At 40.5% G+C, this 15,983-nt stretch overlaps 2 protein-coding genes across 4 annotated transcripts in view; one reads left to right on the forward strand and one right to left on the reverse strand.

Annotated features, from left to right (window-relative positions):
* Positions 1–15,459, forward strand: part of VSIR (V-set immunoregulatory receptor) — a 63,992-nt gene extending 48,533 nt beyond the window's left edge. Inside the window, exons 3-7 of one of the 3 annotated variants that reach the window (XM_088472190.1) lie at positions 3,209–3,253; positions 5,954–6,061; positions 8,138–8,165; positions 9,438–9,619; positions 11,953–15,459. In XM_088472190.1, coding sequence (XP_088328316.1) covers positions 3,209–3,253; positions 5,954–6,061; positions 8,138–8,165; positions 9,438–9,619; positions 11,953–12,083 — 494 coding nt within the window. In that variant the 3' untranslated portion in view covers positions 12,084–15,459. The remainder of the gene's footprint in view (positions 1–3,208; positions 3,254–5,953; positions 6,062–8,137; positions 8,166–9,437; positions 9,620–11,952) is intronic. The other 2 variants (XM_088472191.1, XM_088472192.1) reach the window with 2 other exon arrangements.
* The window catches only part of CDH23 (cadherin related 23), a 1,221,584-nt gene that overhangs the window by 237,305 nt on the left and 968,296 nt on the right, over positions 1–15,983 (reverse strand). The window lies entirely within an intron of this gene.

The raw sequence follows: 15,983 nt of genomic DNA on the forward strand, positions 1-15,983 counted from the left end.
GACACTCTTGTGGGTCTTCTGCTCTCATATCCCATGGAAGCTAAAGAATGCTGCACTGACTTGCTGGATATGTATATAGTACCTCCTGCATTGAATGTGGATGTGATTTGAGTCAGTGGTCGCTTGCCAGTTACTACGGACAATTCTGGCCAGACGTCGCTTGTAATGAACATTAAGCACACATGTTCAGCCACTGCGCTGTCCATGGTGGTTGGCAATGCCTCCCATGAGGTATTCCCATGACACCATAGTTTGAGGAATGTTCGCACAACTTCGGAAATTATATGTCCCATCCATTGGGCACCCACTATCATGCCTTAATCAAGCTCCGGTAATTCACATTGCCTTGCCATGAGCAGCCTAGCCAGTGTTAAAACTGACTCTCAAAATATCAGATTACAGCTGATGCAGGTCCGGGCATTTCCAAGACATCACAATACTGTGACACCATCTACCATTACTGTCTCATTTTATACTGCAGCTGCTACTGAGCTTCTGCAGCTAAATACTCATTCAACCAATTCAACCGATGACAAACACATCCACCTATGTCCATTGCTAGTATTATAACAAAATTGTGAATCAGTAACTATGTTCAGTGATTTGGATGACTTAGTAGAAATGCACACTACTAAAATGTATTTAATTTTTTTCTATTTACATACTGTGACCACATGAGCTTACCCTATTGTTTTTGTCAAATCATCTGTGGTTATTGTTTTTTACCTTAAGGCAACCTTTACCGTCAGAGTAACCAGCCCCCTCCTACAGGTGATACTCACCAGACACACCAAAAATACATGTTAGCTGCTCACCAGTTGTTGGAAAGTCATTTCTGTCACCATTAGGCTTCTTCACTGAAGCATGAACCACTTAATTATGGGTGTCGATTATAGTTGCTGCAGTACCTATTTGATGGTGACTGTGGCTGGTTTCTCCTGATTGCTTACTTTGAAATAGGACTACAGGGTAGCAGGGGGCATTGCCATGGGGTACTTGGTTTAAAACCAGGAGCGCCAGGGAGTGGAATAGAGGTTTAGCTTTTATATGCATATTTTTTAAGGAAGAGAAGCGTTTATTGCTGATAATAGTTGCATATTCCTCTGTAGTAGAGATGGTCACTCAGATACCATATAAGAATAGATGTGTACATTTACAATGCAGTAACGTGATCTCTAAATAGAACCAAAACCAGTTTTCATCTCTGCTATAAATTCAAACAATCACTTGGAATACTGGACCAATCCTAGCAGATGTTTGAGCAGTGTGGCCAATCTGTGAAGAAGGATGGACTGCACTGAGCCAATCAATCAGGACAAAATTGGAGTGGACAAATGAACAGGAACTTTATACTCATACCCAGTTAATTTTGCTTGATCAAAACAGCTTTGAAAACAGTGATCATTTTTAATTTTAAAAAAGGGTCAGGGATAGCTAGCCACAGGAAGCACAGTAATCTGTATTTCCCAGATATGTGTGTGTTTTACCAATAGCGGTTCCCTATTACCTCTATCTGACTTTTAAAATCAGGGATCAACCACTTGTTTTTTACAATTAGTGGCTACCCATCAATGGTGAAACTACTCACCACCAGACAATCAGTGGTTGCTAACCATTAATGGTCACCCCTATCCCATAGAATTCCTTTTGTTACAGAGAGCGCACCTTCTGTGCATTCTGTAATGCAAAGTAAAAGTAAGTAACCAACAGAATTTTGAATGAGATGGTGGAAATTCTTGAAATATCAAAAGGAACCATCTTATACAATTACAGCATCATTTTTTTACTTATTTACTAGCGACCCGCTTTGGCTTCACATGGGAGCAAGTTTGAATTTACAACGATGTCTTATAAAATTGCCTTGTAGATGACATTCGTAGTTTTCCTTCCTGATATCAACACGAAAATATTTAGTTTTGACGTGACACAAAAAAGGGCCAAAATAAGTTGTCCATGAGAAAATCAGCCTACACAATTAAATAGTAATGGTAAAAAGGGAAAAACTTAAATTTTGTAACAGTAAACAGGGCTTGCATAAATTTTTCTGGAGAAACCGGATAATACGTATCAATCTGTACATGGTATACAATAAAATCCATTGTTGTGATATATCTTTAACGGTTTAGGCAGCGTAAGCCAAGAAAGCGATCTGATGGACGGTTTTTCATTGACTTGCTTCACTACAATCGTCACTGCTTGGCTCCCTTTTGTCATACATTAATGTGTCATACACCTAAGCCTTCCTCAACAAATGCTCTATAGAAAAGTGAAAACTGCATCAAAATCTGTCCAGTGGTTTTAGAGATTTTATACTATTTTTTTAATCAAGGTTGTAATCTCTCAGTAATTTTGGTCAAGGGAAGCAGAGGAAGAGATGTCTATTGACAGTATTTGTGGAAAAGAAATATGTACGATTATTTGCAGAAATACTTAAATATGCATAGTCTACATCAGGTGTATTCAAACTTGGCCCTCCAGATGCTGTGGAACTACACATCCCAGCATGCACTGCACATAGTTTTAGCATGCTGTTATATCAAAAAGGTGGCAGTGCATGCTGGGATGTGTAGTTCCACAGCAGCTGGAGGGCCAAGTTTGAAGACCCCTGGTCTACATAATATTATTTTACAAGGTTGGGTACAGGATACAAACACCTGTCGGTAGGTATCCAATCCTTCTACTACCCCTAACCCTCCCTACCTAGTGCCTAAACCTAGCCTCCCCCTCCCCGCACCCTAAACCTAACCCTCCCCCCCTAGTGCCTAACCCTCCCCCTACTGCCTAACCTTAACCCTAATGCTAACCCTTCCCCTAACCCAGTTACTTACCTTTGGGGATGGCGGAGTCGGGATTATGACTGGTGTCGGGATTCCGGCACCGGTATTCTAAGCACTGGCATCCCCTTTTCCGGGATATTGACCGTATACTAGGGATGTGCAGGCTCGGAATGAGTCCAGGAATGATGATGTTCGTCCGTGCAAGATGACGTTTTGCCTCTTTCTGAGTTCCGTTTTTTTGGAGGGAAAAATCCGAACTCCACGTGCAAACTCGAACCTATCCGAGCCTGCACATCCCTACCGTATACCATTTCACATACCTGTAATTCTTTCTATAATCTTCTATTTTGTCAAGTAAACAAATTACTAGCTGACAGATTTTTGCCACAACTGACTTGCATCACATGAGATTTGTTTGTTTTATGTTTTAGATGATCCAAATCTTCAGATGTGTTCATTTGATGAAAATAATGATGGTGAGAGAATACTTTCGTTCAGTGTAATGCTACATTTCAGCTGTTGTAGAATAAATCTTCTCAGACTCCTTTGAGAATGAACTACAAAAGTGTCACAAATTTCAACTCATAGGGGGGAATTCAATTAGGTGTGAATTTGGTCCCGCAAGGTGAAATCACTGCAAGTTTGCCTTGCAAATTACATTTGCAATTCAATTCCAAACTCACATTTCTTTTTCAGAGTAAATTCGCTTGTTTTTCAGCAGGGAAAAGGTAGGGAAAAAAAATCTGTATTTTAAGGTAAAACTGTCAGAACTTGCTTCAAAACCCCTTCCTGCCCCCCACCCCCCCTAATGACTAATTAGGCATTTGGAATTTTTCAATTAGCTTAAATGGGCCAATAATTATGTGTCATTTTTGGGGTGAAAAAAAATAAATTGCCTCATATTACCTCAAAATAAGCTTTTTTGCTAAATAATGCACCCTAAATTTAATAAAAGTATTTATTTAAATGAGAAACAATTGCTTTCTATCATTATTTACATTTTATAAAGTTGCCTCAAATTACCCCAAAAGCATCTTTTTTCTCTACTTGTTTTGCATTTTCCGTTTAATTCCTTAGTAAACAAAATTTTACAGCTTTTTACATGATTGAATTGCGTGTATCTCGGGTGCGAGCATGAAGGCAAAGAGAGTGAATTATAGGGTGAAGTGTGAGAGTTTCACCTTTTGAAAACCCTCACCTAAATGAATATCCCTCATAACCTTATAACTTAAGGTACCTACAAGGTACCTGGCAGATCTAGCTGCTCAGTCCAAGCGCCTGACTCTACAGTTTTTTTTCACAAATATCTGATCACAGATTTGATTCATTCTATGAGGCTTAATTAGTACTGTAACAAGATAACTGCCCATATACTTGGATGACAATTTCACTGGTATTTCTTGCCAATCCTAATTGATAGTTGACAGCTAACTGTAGGTTAGAGGTTCCCAAACCTGGTCCTCAAGGCACCCCAACAGTTCAGGTTTTAGAGATATCCATGGTTGAGCACAAATAGTTAAATCAAATTGACTGAGGTACTAATTAAGTCACTTGTGGTCAGGCATGGATATCCTTTAAACCTGGAATGTTAGGTTGCCTTGAGAACAGAGTTTGGGAACCTCAGGTTTAGGTAGCTATCAGCCATCAATAAATTATTGCTGTGAAGCCTGAAGATGAGGGGGTACAGCAATGCTTCCACCCTGTATCCCCTGAGGTCCCTGAACTCCACTCCCAGACACCCATAGCACTGCCCAAGGCCCCTGCGTTGATCTTAAAAGTGGAGAACAGTGTCCTCTTCTGAGCACAGTATGCACTGAAAAAAACATCACTATAGCCTTCCAGGCCCATTTGCTCTGCTTTGAAAAGAGCCTCTTCTGAGCATACTGTATCATTGGGCCCCTATCTATGTCTTGCTTTGGGGCCAGGAGATGCACTACTCTTTCTCTGAGTATAAGAGTTACATTTGGCTGCAAATTTTAGCATATGTGCATCCTAAATTAAGACAAATCATTTGACAATTTTAATTGCAATGCAGTTGGGCACCAGGGTTATAACTAGAGTTTTGGGGCCTTATAGCAACATTTTATTAGGATACACAAGGTTTCTAGCACCCCTCATTTACCTTAAAACACCAGCCTCATCGGCTTCCTCCACTGTGCATGCTCTGCATTTTAATTCATGCTCAGAGTAGTTCCCCTCATATGTGTAGTTGGCAGTCACAACGTGGGGAGTTCATTAAGCTTCTAGATCAGTGTTTTCCAACTCCAGTCTTTGGGAACCCCTAAAAGTGCATGTAAATCTTTAAAAACGTTTCAGCCAGTAATGCCTACACCTGTGCACCCACTAGGACATCTGGAAAATATGCACAAGTAGGAATCACGAGGACTTGAGTTGGGAAATACTGTTCTGCATGGTTGCAGAGGGGAATAGTATAACAAGGGTGGTGGCTAACTAAAGCCTGGCAACTGAGGAGACCTATCCATAGCAGTTGGTGAGCCCCTGATAAGTCTGTAAAATAAACATGTGAATGAACATTGGAATATATTTTGATAATTACACAAGCCAATTATCGCTCAGCTTGCCACTTGTGTAAGTTCTCTCACTGGCTGCTACTGTAGGTTCTAATAATTGAACTTATAAAATGTTGAAATGAGCATACACTAAGAGCTATTTCACACACGCCGCTTTTCACCAGACGTTTTTTTGCCGTGTACCAATTTTAATAAAGTATGTAAGCAGATTGGCCCTTTCAGATGGCACGGTCGCCATGTTACAGCCGGGCATATCCACTGATAAGGACGGCTGCCGCCATGGTTTAATTCTTAAAGATTTAAAAAAAAATCATGCAAACTGCCAAACCAGCACACACAACACAAAACCCTGTGTGAAAGGGACATATCCACAGGCAAAAAAATAGCTGGCTTTAGACAGTTCTTTGCCGGCCGGTGAAAACCGGCGTGTGCAAAATAACCCTAAATCCACCAATTACTAAAGTTATCATTTCTGTGGAAATGTATTGTAATGTTTGGCATGTCATTAATTATAAATTACTTAGTAGCGAAAGGTTGTGTGCCAGTGCGCAACATAAGAAGCTCTGTGGACACCTACGGCGGAAGCTGCTTGGGAGTGAGGTCACCAACCTTAATTATAAATACATATTTTTCTTTTTGTTACAGGCACAACAGCAGCAGCATTGGCGATATTAGCCTGTATCGTTGGAATCCTATGTCTGCCTCTTATACTAGTACTAGTCTATAAACAAAGAAAAGCAGTCACTAACAGGCGTATGTATTTTATAGTTCTGTAATAAACATATATCCAAGCAAATTAATAATGAATTAGTAGGGAAATATGATGCAATCTAGCATAAACCTAATGAAAGACCATTCCACTATAAAGAAAACCAACTAGCAACCTGGTAAATGACAGGTCCAAAATACATTTCTGTCTTCCCCCACTTTCCTATCTTTGTTCCCTTTCCCCAGTCTGTCTCTGTCATCTCTCACTTTAATTTCACTGCTCATTCCCCAGGTTGTCTCGGTCTCTCATCTCTGTAACCCTCCTCTTATCTCTCTCTCAGAAAGATCCTGTGGATCCAAACAGCGATGATAGGGAGTAGAGAGGTTTTGTCCAGGAGTAAAGGCCCCGATACATCAGCAATTGATTGCAGCAATCGTGCAATTTGCAATCGATTGTGTATAAAAATCTTCCCCTTTTTCAATAGATTGCAGATTGCAGAATTGCCACAATCGAGTGAAAAAGGGAAATATTTTTATACACAAGCGATTACAAATTGCACGATTGCTGCAATCAATCTCTGATGTATGGGGGCCTTTAGGCAGCTAGTGACTGCTGGGAGGGGCAGGGGAGACCTGATGTTTACATCTTGCCTAAGTGTAGCATAATGACAACCACCACTACCCCAATGAGATACAGCTCAACAACATAGCAACATATGAAAATCCTAAAGTGAAATTGTTACCACGCAGGATCATTCAAATGTTCAAGTTACTATTAATTTTTGGCTTATTCCTTAATTCAGAGGTTCCCAAACACGGTCCTCAAGGCTTCCCAACAATTCAGGGTTTAGCGATATCCATGGTTGAGCACAGGTGGTTAAATCAAATTGACTGAGGTACTAATGAAGTCACCTGTGGTCAAGCATGGATTATCCCTTAAACCTGGACTGCTAGGTTGCCTTGAGTACAGAGTTTGGGAACCTCTGCCCTAATTATTCAAAAATAAGAACTGCTCTTTAGAGCTAAAAATACACCAAAAGTTTAAAGAGGTTTGTCTTTTTTTTTCTTCAATGTGCCATACCTGTACACATTAATGTGTTTATCACAGTGCTGTGTGTACTTATACTGAAAATATAGGCACATTAATTTGTGTTGCTGGTCATGCAATCTTGTTTACTGTCCATGTACAGTAGCATTTTCACTGTGTTGTTTGTCGTGCAATACATACAAAGGGGCATATGTATCAAAGCTTGATGTGAGATAAAATTGTGAAATATATATCACCAACCAATCAGCTCCAAGCTATCATTTCTTAAACACAGCCTGCAAAATGTAAGTTAGAAGCTGATTGGTTGGTGATATATATTTCACAGTTTTATCTCACATCAAGCTTTGATACATATGCCCCAAAGTACAGTACATCTGCTTTTGAAATACTGGTATGAAATGCACAGTTTGATAAATTAATCTGCTGTAGTTAAGCAGGTTTAATTAGCATTTGAAATAAAAGCCTACGACTCAAAGTTGAGTATTTACCATGTTAGAACCTTCCCTCCACTGATAGTTACTTTAATATTTTTTCTACTATTGTTTCATTTCAAACAACATTTCTTTGCAACATTTATAGCAACATGCCATATATATTAGCAGGATTTCCCCTCTCAGTTGCTGTAACAATCCTGCTGCCTGTTATGAGCCCCCATCGTGGCTCATTACTCACGTGGATCCGGGCGTCGCTACGCAGCCAGGACACACTGGTGCCTGGTCCCCTGTTTTTTCCCGCTTCAGAGTGCTCTGGTGTTTTACAATTTAATAATAACATGAAAAGAAGTAGAACCCCAGCTGCTCAATGTTCATGATCACATTGTAGCAGATAAGTGGTATAAATAACATTGTGCAGCCATTGTATTTATAATCTTGGAGCTGATTCTAATACCTGTGAGCTGCTACCAGAACAGCTTTCATTGGCTTTGCAGGATATGTCTCCAAAATGTATTTGCTTGCAGCCAATGAAGGTACCAGCAGAAATCAGCTACCGGAATTGCACTTGCGTTTACTTGAATCTGCTTCAATATACGACGTAAGTTATAGCAACATAACTTTTATTTCTAATTTTCCTAGGAGCTCAGGAACTGGTGAGAATGGACAGGTAGGTTTAAGAAAATATAGTGAGCACTTCTAGTTAGTGTTTTCCTTCTGGTTTTACCTCTTTCCATACAAACAAGACTCTATAAAGAGCTGCTTTTGAATACATTAGGATTTGGGGGCCTATGTATATCAAGGCTTAGGGCTCTATTTACTACAATCCGCATATTGAATGCAGGTTGTAGTGTGATATTATCGACTGAATTCAGGCAATATCACAGGGATTTACTACAAATCTCTTGCAGGGACAGAGCTTGCGATAAAGCTCTGTCCCTGCGAATGCCCTCCGCACACTAGTGCCAGCGAATGCGCCGAACAATTGCCGCTGCTACCCCCCCCGGTGCTAAGCCCCGCCCCCGTGATCGTGGACCCCCGCGACCCCCCCCTCCCTTAATAGCACTTGCCTGCATGATCCGGGCCTCCGGTGATGTCCTCCATGCGTCCGGGCAGGTGATATCCCATACTGCACTTGGAACCCGTCACCTGATGACCGGGCTGCAGTGCACTATGGGAGACCAGCTGACCAGAGGGGAGACATCACCGGAAGCCCGATCACCAGTCCCTGGAGTCAGGTAAGTAAAAAAAAATTTTGACAATTTTTTTTTCCTTTTTTTTAAAGTAATCAGCTTGCGGTCTGTTTAGACCACACAGCTGATTACTGGGTCCGACTCCCGGCTCTGCTCTCCCCATTAGAGCGGAGCAGGAGTCCAGTAACTGGGGGAGACCCTGGATAACGCCACCTCCAGGTGGGCCTCCCTAGGTATTTTTTTCACATTTTATTTTTAGTCATATCACATTTCCCATTACAATTAGGAGAAATGCGATCTGATTACTAAAAATAAGTGATACTTAGGGGTTGGAGTAGAATTTTACGAATTCTACTCCATTGCCCTGTAATAACTATAGGTGATACTAAAATAATGTGAAAAGGGTGTGAAAACACCCTTTTTCACTTTATTTTAGTAAAAATAATGTTAATAAATAGAGCCCTTAATGAGAGATAAAATTGTGAGATATAAATCACCAACCAATCAGCTTCTAACTTACATTTTATAGCCTGTGTTTGGAAAAAATGACAGAAGCTGATTGGTTAATACTTTTTCTCTCACAATGTTATCTCTCATCAAGCTTTGTTACATATGCCCCTTAATACATTATTTTCAAACAATATCCAACTATAGCCTTAAATATAGACAAAAAATAAAATCAAACAAATGTTACTGCTACCTAAAGCAGATGAAACAGACATTACACTCTGCATTATGTATTCTCTCAGTGATGCACAGGGTATAGAAAATCCAGTCTTTGATGATCCACCTGCTGGAAATCTTGAACAGAGGCCAAGACTCATCTTCATGGCCAGCCGCCAGCAATCAGATACAGGCCGTCACCTGCTCTCTGAACCCAACACTCCTCTCTCCCCACCAGGGCCAAATGATGTCTTCTTCCCATCTCTTGGTAAGTACCTACAGGCAGCCCTCCTTCATTTCTGTTACGCACTATTAGAAACTGGCACAACACAGACACTATCACTTGTAAACTCTACTCATATTATAAAAATAAGCTACTAATAAAGTTTGCAAATATCCAGACATATTCTTAACCATATATATATATATTTTATATATACATACAGACAATAGTTACCGTGCAGTTGCCATGTGAAGGGCACTCTCCAAACTTATTGATGAAATAAAGACTTATCAACGTTTCAGTTTGCACAGAAACCTTCCTCAGGAAATTCACAGCATGGCAACTTCAGTAAGTGTAGCATCAATGTGGCAGCGAAGGGACAGCTATCACCGCAGCACCTCATGGAACCGCTGTATTTATACCAAGACACCTAGGACAAATTACACTTCTTGATCGTTTTTGGTCCTTTTAGTGACCAGTGCATGTGTTTTTAGTGTTGTTCTTCCTAGGTGTCTTGGTATAAATACAGGTGTCCCACCGCTGCCACATTGATGGATGTACATCCATCCCAGCTTGCATCCACAGACATTCCCTATCTCCTCCATGGACCGCCGATGCAGCCAGCCACCCCCTGCACATCGCCCACTGGTCCGCAATGCTCACACTTACAGTGTTCGGCTCCACCTCGGACCAGCCTCCCCCAGCGTGCCTAACCCAGTGTCCCAGGCAGACCACCCCCCTGCCCCAGGGGTGGTCCCAGACACACGCCTGCACCTGGTCTCCTAGCGGCTCCCCCACCTGTGCCAGTGGCTCCGCAACACCAGTGGCATCAGGGCCAGCCACAAGTGACCCAGCAGCCAACCAATCCCACCAGCTGCACACACTGGTCACTGACCACCTCAGGTCCGGTGACCTCCAACTAACAGCAGAGTAGTGCACCCGCAGACCCACCGGCATTGTATTGACTTTGCTCACCGACATTCTGCAGCTACCACCTTTCCTTCAACGGCCGCAACGTCGACATCCCCCTCTCACCACAAAACCTGCCGGTAGGTAAGGAAGACTGAGACTCTCACCTACATGCGGGACGCCGCCCAGGTGTTCCGACCCACTCTCCGCATCCCCCCACCTCCAGAGACATCCTAGACTATCGACCATAGGTCCAGCAGGGGTGACATGCTGGTCATTGAACCACATGGTAAGGAGCCCCCTTAAAGGGTCCACCTATCTCCCCAGTCTCATCCCCATCCACCACCACGCCTCCCCTACCTGCCCGGGATCTCATCGGAGCAGCACTGACTACTCCAATAAAAGATTTGGCCCCCACATCTGTGTCTGGCTGGTTTAATTTTCACTTTCATTTCCATCAGTTCCATCCTCATTCCCATCACACCACTCCCATCCACACTGCTCAGCAGTGCAACACTCGCACCATACCCAGTCACCCCACACCATACTCACCCACGTTAACACAACAGTTTTTACCACTACACCCAGGTAGAGCGTACCTTACCCCCTTTATTCCCATTCTAACTCTGTGCAGGAACAGTACTCCCGCACAAAGGTGCAGCACTCCGTACCACAACACACCACCCCCTGATCAACAAGAGCGCAGTTCTACCCCCCATTTTCACATATTTCCTACTGTGACCAAAACCTAATCTGCAACAACATTATCACTCCACAAGTGTAAACAAGCATTACTCAAAGAAAAGCAACACATCACTGCCTCACACTGACAGAAATACAAATATCTGACAGAAAAATGTAAAAAAAAAATTCAGAATTTCCACATACCTCAAAGAACCAGACATCTACATCTATATTCTACATTTTGACCAGAACAAAAAAAATTAACCTAAACCTACGCTCCTATAAGGTTGCCGCCTATTACATGAACCACAGTGTCACCAAAACCTATGTTTGCCAGATGGTATTACTTTGGGATCTGACCCATCATAACAGTGTTTTGCAATTTCAGTCACATTTCAGTTTATGCAAGATACTGTAAGACAGAGGTAATCATTGTTTATTTTGGGCTGCAGTAGAACTATAAGTTGTAGCATGAACCTGGTAGAACATTCTGGAACCTTTAGTTTAACAACATTTGGTGAGCAACAGATTGACTGAGATTCCTCTACGAATTATAAGAAAGAATTGTTCCTTTACCTGCTTCTCTTTTTTTCCTGGTAATTCCCCTTTTTTGCTAGTTGTCTTACGTAGTAGAGGCAGTAGAAGAATTGCATAAATATAAGTCTAGTTAAAGAGCTGTATTCACTATAGTATGAATGAGTCCCAGTGTTTGGAAACAAAACAATAGATAAAACTTTGGCTTATAAAGACAAGTGCAAACTTTCATTGTTTTTGTTTTGTGCTAGAGCCAGTGCCAGATTCTCCTGATCCTGTATCATGGAAGACTATAAAAAAGCAGAATACCTACAACGTTGAAGAGAAAGAGGAGTGTTCAGCTGATTTATTTAAATCTGCAGGATTTTCCAGTTTCCAGTAAGAAAAAACAACAAAACAGCCTGTCATGCCTTCATTGCTGCATACAGGAAGAAACAATTGTTTTGTATAAGGATTATAAACCTGGACAGATTATTCTGACACATGTATATTTCTTGTTAACTAAATTGGTTGAAAAACTGTTTAAAAAAGTCATTATATAGTTATGACAGGCAAAATGCTTATTCTATTATTTAAATTCCTAATGCAAATTGTACTTCCTAGAAATGTATCTATTACATCACATCTGGTAGATTCCATCCATTGTGCAAATGTGAAGATGATATTCAAAATTCAATTATAGCTTGTGATATGACAGCAATTTTAAGGGCTATAGGGCTAGATTTAATAAGCGGTGGCTGCTCCCCACTGTGTATCACCACAAATGATATTTATTGCAAAGCATGGCGTGTTTTACACTTAATATTAGTGCAGAATTAAATTTTGATGTTCAACATGATGAGAAGTAGCAACTGGTTCTTAAATCTATTCCATAGACCTAAACAATTTTTTTTTTATTTTTTAGACTTGGTGGAAATGTGACAAATGTCAATACATATTTTGATTAAATTAGCTTTTTTGCTAAATTAAAAGAAAAAAACTTTAAAGGCTAAAAAGAATATATTTCAGCATATCCAGCAGTATAAATAAATCATACAAAAATAGATTTAAGCAGTTTGTTACAAAATCATATTACAAGGCATCCACTTTATTGTATGAAAAGTTTTGCTTGTTCCATAATCTGCCCTATTTAATTATCCCCTAAGCCAGTTGCAGCAGCTGCTAAAGTATTTTATATCCTCATCGTTATTTGAGTTAAGTTGCTAGGCACAATACATGTCCAAATTACAAAATTTCCTGGCAAAACTAGAAAGAAATAACAGATTTCCTAGAAATGAATTAATAAAAATAAATATTAAATATATTTATAATATACAATATAATCGCGCATTCAAGTTTGCATTCACCAGCAAATGCTCAGTCCTGGTCTTTAATAGTAAGTGTGCCATTTGTACAAGTGTTCCAAGAATTAAAAGCAGAAGATACTGTAAGCCATATTGTCCTACTGGTGGCCCGTGACAGCATTGTTGCGGCCCTCAGACTCTTAATAACATTTCATTGCTACGTCCAATTCTTGGACATCACGGACGTAAAGATCGCACTAGCCACAATCCTATTTCTAAACATTTACAGAAGTTTAACCATTTCAATGCAAGAACTGATCTGCACTATATACAGCAAGGGTGGGAAATAAGCGTCCCTTAAGCTGCTGCTGAACTACACATCCCAGCACGCCTTGACACAGTTTTAACCTGCCCTGATAGCAAAACTGTGGCAGGGTTTGCTGAGAAGTGTAGTCCTACAGCACCTGGAGGGCAGCTAATTGCCCACCCCTGATATACAGTATACAAAGTTACATTTCATGTGCCTTTTTTCAGTGAGTTTGTGGAAATTATTTTTAATTGTGTGCATCACATAATTCAGTATGTATAATTCAATTCCTACTATATATTTGTTTTATAATGTATCATATATACACTTAGCAGGTCTGAAGGGCCGTAACTAGGAGTGTGCAAGCGCTGATATCGCCCAGGGCGCATGGTCCCGGGCATGGCACAGTTGTTGCCTCATGGCACCTGCCAACGGCTTGCAGGGTGCCTTCAAAGGCACCATGCAACCAGCAGCACTACTGCAAAGCTGCCTGGAGCATCCCAAGGATGCTCCAGGGACTGCTCTACTTCCTAGTGCTGGTTTCCATGCCCCCTAGGTGTGATGTCTAGGGGGCAGGGCATTACATGTGGGTGCAGGCAGTGGTGTTTACTAGGAGGGTGGAGACCGCACCTGGTGTCACCTTCAGAGGGGGTGACACCAAATTGCTGGCTGTAATGTTATTGTGCAGCGCCCGATTCCAGATCCAGGGGAGGAGCCAGCTGTGCTCGGAGAGGCTTTGCGGCAGCCCAGCGTCTCCGGGAGTGCTAGGCATTCCCCGGAGTGACATAATCGGGTGCATGCAGCAAACCAACGGCCCTTCCCTATGACACCACGTCCCCTTTTCGGACACAAGGGGGGCTATTTAGTACTCCAGGTGTCAACGACCCCAGTAATGTCACTGGGGGCAGGTCCATGATGACATGATTCATGGGAAATCACGCAATCATGGCCCCCATTACTGATACCCATTACTGGGATCTGGGAAAACTCCCCAAGATTCAGGAGTCTCACTGAAATTCTGGGAGAGTGGGCAACTACAGTATGTTTAAATTTCAAAATGTGTTTTTATGTTAATCAAAGGCATGTGAAGGGTAAGTACACATGGTTTGTTAAGCAATACACCGCTTGCTATTAAAAGATCTTTCTTAATATTTTTTATTCAGAAAATGTCTCACGTTCTAATATATTATATTATTGCACATCTATTTTAGATAATATGCGTAAAGGCAGCATATTTGTAGTGTTCGTACATTTCTGAATACATCAAGGAAATAAGAACCTCTAGTGTAATAGTTTGGGATTATACCAAACATTGGCAACTTCACTGAAAATAAGTAAAAAATTACTAGTCAGCCTGCAAAACAAATAGGAAGATTTTATACATCATGGATCGTAAAGCGATTGGAACCTGAACAGTTTTAACCCCTTATTAACATTTTCTGGGCCCACTTAACTCTATACTACACATCATTTATTAATACTATGTACATACTAATTGTAATTTAGTCATTGAAAATCTGGGGGATCCACAATACTGCTTTATGTGTCCAAGTTTTCCTACACATTCTCCAAACTCATTTCAAAGTGCAAATCCACTTTAAAAACACCCCTGTAAAATGATTGTACGCTTGATTATATACCCAGAAATATGTGCAAGGTGAACCCATTACTACTTTAGAATCACCCCTTTAATTATTTTTCCCTTGATATTTTCTGACTAAAATAAAGTTATATTTTAGCAGCATTTGTTTCTTAAATTATGAGTCTGCACAGAAATCAGGTCTTTATAACTTGGTCACTCCTTTGTGTTTGAGGAAGAATTTAAGCACAATGGTGAAGATGTTTAATCAAATGCATTTTCCTGAAGAAATGCAAATGAAAGTGGAAAAGGTGTTTATTGGATTTAAATTATTCTGAATCACAAAGCGAAATCAAGGTTTTTGAAACTCAGTACAAAACTATTCACAATATCAAACTCAGGACAGACTACATTTCTCTAACAATATGGAGGAGTTTATATTATGTATATATATATATATATATATATATATATATATATATATATATATATATAGAAATAACGCCGGCACTCCACGGTGTAGTCAGTACCTGCCTGGGTGCCCTCTAATGGTGTGTGAACCAAGTATATAGGGAAAAACAGCGGCACTCTCAGGACTTGAAACATAAATGAGACTCACGACTCCAAGAGATCAGCGTCATCAGGACGCTGATCTCTTGGAGTCGTGAGTCTCATTTATGTTTCAAGTCCTGAGAGTGCCGCTGTTTTTCCCTATATATATATATATATATATATATATGTTTGGAAGAGTCTATATATAGGTTAATGCTACAATCTGTGCTTCTCAAGGAATGCCACTAATCCTCACAAAAGCTTCTCTTATACGCAGAGACTACGGGGGATATTTACTAAGGTGCGGGTTTTTAAAATTGGAGATTGTGCCCATAGCAACCAATCAAATTCTACTTAACATTTATCTAGCACCTTCTAGAAGATAATAGCTAGAATCTGATTGATTTCCACTTCTAAAAGCCTGCACTTTAGTAAATATACCCCTAAATACCTACACCTCTGTAGAAAGGGCCATAACAAAATACAATTTTGCCCTGCAGTTCTATACTCTTTGTAATTAATTATGTATATAAAAATTATGGATTGTCAATAAAAGTTTCT

This window comes from Taudactylus pleione, unplaced genomic scaffold, assembly GCF_031769625.1.
Source record: "Taudactylus pleione unplaced genomic scaffold, aTauple2 ptg000121l, whole genome shotgun sequence".
Classification (NCBI taxonomy): Eukaryota; Metazoa; Chordata; class Amphibia; order Anura; family Myobatrachidae; genus Taudactylus; species Taudactylus pleione.